The following is a 3,961-nucleotide window of genomic DNA, read 5'->3' as shown; positions in this document are numbered from 1 at the left end:
AACCACTCTTAAATTGTTTGCCGTTCCTAACACTGTCCCCTAAATTTTCACCACAGCCGATAGGAAACAATTCCAGAAAAGTTATTCTTTTTGTCAGACCCAGGTCAGACACTTGCTTCTTTTCCACATCTTCTTCTTCATCTTCTCCCTTCTCTTTTCTATTCTATCTTCAATCCTTAATCTGGTATCTTCTTTCTTCGTCCGAACTTCTTGGCTCCGGATACCCGGAGTCTTCCCTTGCGGGACGTGGCCAGGACTGCACACTGACGTCAGCGGGCGGCCCCCGCTGATGTTGGTGGGCAGTCCTACCGACGTTGGTGGGCGGTCCCGCTGATGTTTGTGGGCGGTCCTGCTGATGTCAGGGGAGTTCCTGCTGACGTCGGGGGAGTCCCTGCTGATGGCAGCGGGAAACACGTCCCTTTGAAGGAAAAAATGGGCGGGGAGCGGGGTGTGTCAAGACCCCGCAACCTGGAGGATTCGGGTCTTGACCCAGAGAACCGGAGGAGCAGCACTCACCCGGCAATCTACGGGTCAAACCCGGAGAGTTTCCAGGTATGCTGGTAACCCGGTGTGAACTTCCACCAAAATGGCAGCGCTTGTCGTGGGAGAGGACATCATTGCAAGTGCTGCCATATAGCCCACAGGGTGAGTATGCATTTTAACCCATTCACCACAGCAGCACCCATCAGATAGAAGAGCTTTGGTGAGGTCTAAAACAAACTCCAGTTCCAGGCCGTTACTGTCAATGTGCAAGCTTAGGTTGCCTGCTTGCTTATTGATGTCCTATGCACAGCAAGGTCTGATGGATGCTGAGTAACACCCTGGACTCTTTACCTAGTTGCAAGGGAAGACAATGATGAACTAAAAATTCCAGAAGCATTTGTTTTGTATTAGACTAAAGACATTTAGGTTACATTCAGACAGTGACCTAATCTTTTCTGTGTCCTTTTTATGGGTTTTCTACTTACATAGTTTTGTTGAATGTCTGGTGGAGGGGATTGAATGTTGGCTATATATGCATATAAAAGAATATGTTTAAATGATCATCCGTGAATGGTTCCTTTTAAAATACATGATTGAACTGGTATGCTAGTCTATATTTGTTCCCTCCTTGAATACTAACCATTTTCTAATATGCATTAGTAGATTGACACACCCTACTAAAAATGTTTTATTATGATTGATAAAAACTGTTACATTCTCTATAGTCATCAGCAAAACATTATTAAAAGATTTATACCCATATAAATCCTCTTATTAGTTCCTAGATTGTGGTGCCTTTCTTGGTAGCAATGGGCAAACCAAACAGTAAGTTGGCACCTGAGATGTTGCAAGACCTTGTCCAAAGCACGGAATTCACAGAGCAAGAGCTCAAACATTGGTACAAAGGCTTCCTGAAGGATTGCCCATCAGGGATTCTCAACCTGCAAGAGTTCCAGCAGCTCTACATTAAGGTATTGTGTTTTAATCTTCTGCCATATATTGATACTCATATATAAATAAAAGATAATAATAAAGGAGATACACAGGTTTGGTTCCCATTTACCAACAAGCGGATCCCTTCAGTAGCTAGCAATGCAATTGTGAAGGTGATATTCAAACCTGGCTTTGGACCTGAAAATTCTTGAAGTGGAACAAAATTATGTAGAATTTAAAAAAGTATAATGAAACAATTCATCCTGAGGTAGTAGCAACAACAAAAACCCATGTAAGCAAAAGTACCAGCCTGTTATGACACTCTGGAAGCTCCCATAATTTATCCAGGCCAGTGAAGCCCTTTCAAGCGGTTGCTAGAGTCCAATGAGATACTGCGAGTTGCACAACGTAGGCCTTTGGTCAGACACCATTTCTGTGTTTCCTTAATGGGCTTCCTACCCATTTGTTCCTTTTTAGTGATGTTTTGTGTTGATTTGTACTGACCCCTGTTCATTGATACTACTAGGCCTTAAAAGGGTTGAATATTGTCATGCTTTCCATGGTATAGGGCTGTATAGGATCTCTATCTTATACACATTCACCTGTTTATAAATATATCTAAACTTTTTAGCAAACACTTCATGCCAACAGCCCAGCTGTTTTAATGGTTTAACCAATGTTTATTGACAATTAGACCATAGCAATGCTCTATCAGCATGATGATTAGTAAGGTACTACTATGGAAGTTAAATAAAACAGTCCTGTTAGGGCAGTTATATATTAAGTTAGCCACTGAGTGCAAAGCATAAGGTAGACCAGAAAACATAGGCTTAGCCCACATTCTAGTTTTAAACATTTTAAAAGAGGAGGTTTAGGGCAACCCTAATTGAGCCTGCATCACTCTAGTCCTTTTCAATATATGATATGTGTTTTTGTGATGTTATTCACCCTCCAATCTTTCCTCTGTCCAATATGTGCCTTTAGTTCTTCCCATATGGGGATGCTTCTAAGTTTGCTCAGCATGCCTTCCGCACATTTGACAAAAATGGAGATGGGACCATTGATTTCCGGGAATTCATTTGTGCTCTGAGTGTTACCTCACGTGGGAGCTTTGAGCAGAAATTGAACTGGGCCTTTGAGATGTACGACCTGGATGGAGATGGCAAAATCACACGACTGGAGATGCTGGAGATTATCGAGGTATGTCCACGAGTGGGAAGTGAATTGGACAGTGTGGCAAAAAAGGATTTGTCATGTTATTGGATATCTGTAAAGGAGGAATAGTCATGAAAGAGAGAAAACAATGTTGTAAGCAGGAAGAGAAGGAAACTGAGAAAAAAGGGGGGAAATGGAGTTCTATCCATATTAATAATGAATTTAAAACATGCTTCCTTATCATATGTTGCTCTAGTTATTTTATAATCTGGTAGTAGTCTGGGAGAACCTCCTGTAAAAATACGAGGTCTCCAGAACAGAGGTCACCTTCTGGAAGAACCAGATAGTTCATGTTACTTACATTGCAGAATCCTTTATTTCTGTAAGGGAAAAAGCCAACTGGACTGAAATTTGACACATTGAATGAGTTGAAATTAGATATCACAATGCTCAGAAAATCCGAGTTTTCTTCTGAAGAGTCTTAGAGAATCGCCAGGTGTAACTTTTTGTGATAGTGATGATTTTAATCATTCTTTTTGAGGACAAATTTTTTTTAATGAAGATAGACTCCTTAGTAGTAAAGCATCCAATGTAAATAGCAAAAATGCTTGATTAATTAATGGCTAGATTGTTTCTTAGGCCAACTCCATTCTGCTTGTTGCACATACCCCAATTTTATAGGTTAGAAAGATGCTTGGAGGGAATACTTTTTTAAGTTATGACATGAGTCAGTTTTCTGATCTATACTGTGTATATTTAGAACAATATTTATCTGTGTAAAAGGCGTATCTGGTTCACCGGTGCACATGCATTTACTGGGGTCACATAATGTTTTGTTTAAATATACACCACTATCTCTTATAGTCTAACTCTCTCTCTTGTTTTATATTTTAGGCAATCTATAAGATGGTGGGCACTGTCATTATGATGCGAATGAATCAGGATGGCCTCACTCCACAGCAGAGAGTTGATAAAATCTTCACAAAAATGGACAAGGACAGAGATGACCAGATCACCCTAGAAGAGTTTAAAGAGGCAGCTAAAAGTGACCCCTCTATAGTGCTGCTGCTGCAGTGTGACATGCAGAAATAGCACCTACCCTCCAACACCCCAACCACGCCAGCTAAGCTGAACTTCCTGCATGCACCTGACTACCTTCCCCAACCAACAGCAACCTGGGACCTTCCTCCTGTGTGATAAGACTTTCACACCATACTGGTCTTATCATTATAAGAGGGAGGTGACAATGTGACTGCTTCTTATTCAGGGTCCAGACTGAGAAACACTGACCCGTGGAACAGGAAGGCATATGAGGTTTTACATGTTGACAAAATAAACAGTGGTTTGGTTCAGTCCTCATTTATGTGGTCTTACCACTGATGCGTTTGCT

General features: G+C 41.2%; 1 protein-coding gene across 2 annotated transcripts; it reads left to right on the top strand.

Annotated features, from left to right (window-relative positions):
• Positions 1 to 1,292: 1,292 nt before the first annotated feature.
• LOC149274322 (hippocalcin-like protein 4) lies at positions 1,293 to 3,663 on the top strand. 2 transcript variants are annotated; one of them, XM_089505627.1, is made up of 3 exons: positions 1,293 to 1,454; positions 2,401 to 2,616; positions 3,466 to 3,663. In XM_089505627.1, the coding sequence occupies exons 1-3, from the start codon at positions 1,293 to 1,295 to the stop codon at positions 3,661 to 3,663; spliced, it is 576 nt and encodes a 191-aa protein (XP_089361753.1). The 2 variants fall into 2 exon arrangements, with proteins under 2 accessions (XP_089361753.1, XP_089361754.1); XM_089505628.1 differs by lacking the exon at positions 2,401 to 2,616.
• Positions 3,664 to 3,961: the final 298 nt, after the last annotated feature.

This window comes from Sceloporus occidentalis, unplaced genomic scaffold, assembly GCF_023333645.1.
Source record: "Sceloporus occidentalis isolate IW3139 unplaced genomic scaffold, rSceOcc1.0.p SCAF_336, whole genome shotgun sequence".
Lineage (NCBI taxonomy): Eukaryota > Metazoa > Chordata > Lepidosauria > Squamata > Phrynosomatidae > Sceloporus > Sceloporus occidentalis.
The sequence above is the reverse complement of the archived record's forward strand: the minus strand, read 5'-3'. Positions and strand labels throughout refer to the sequence as shown.

What these genes read in the sequence shown, in the direction of transcription:
- LOC149274322 (XM_089505627.1), top strand. Translation starts at nt 1,293, where the DNA reads ATGGGCAAACCAAACAGTAAGTTGGCACCTGAGATGTTGCAAGACCTT. An exon ending in TCCAGCAGCTCTACATTAAG is followed by an intron (nt 1,455 to 2,400) that starts GTATTGTGTTTT and finishes ATGTGCCTTTAG; the next exon opens with TTCTTCCCATATGGGGATGC. An exon ending in AGATGCTGGAGATTATCGAG is followed by an intron (nt 2,617 to 3,465) that starts GTATGTCCACGA and finishes TTTATATTTTAG; the next exon opens with GCAATCTATAAGATGGTGGG.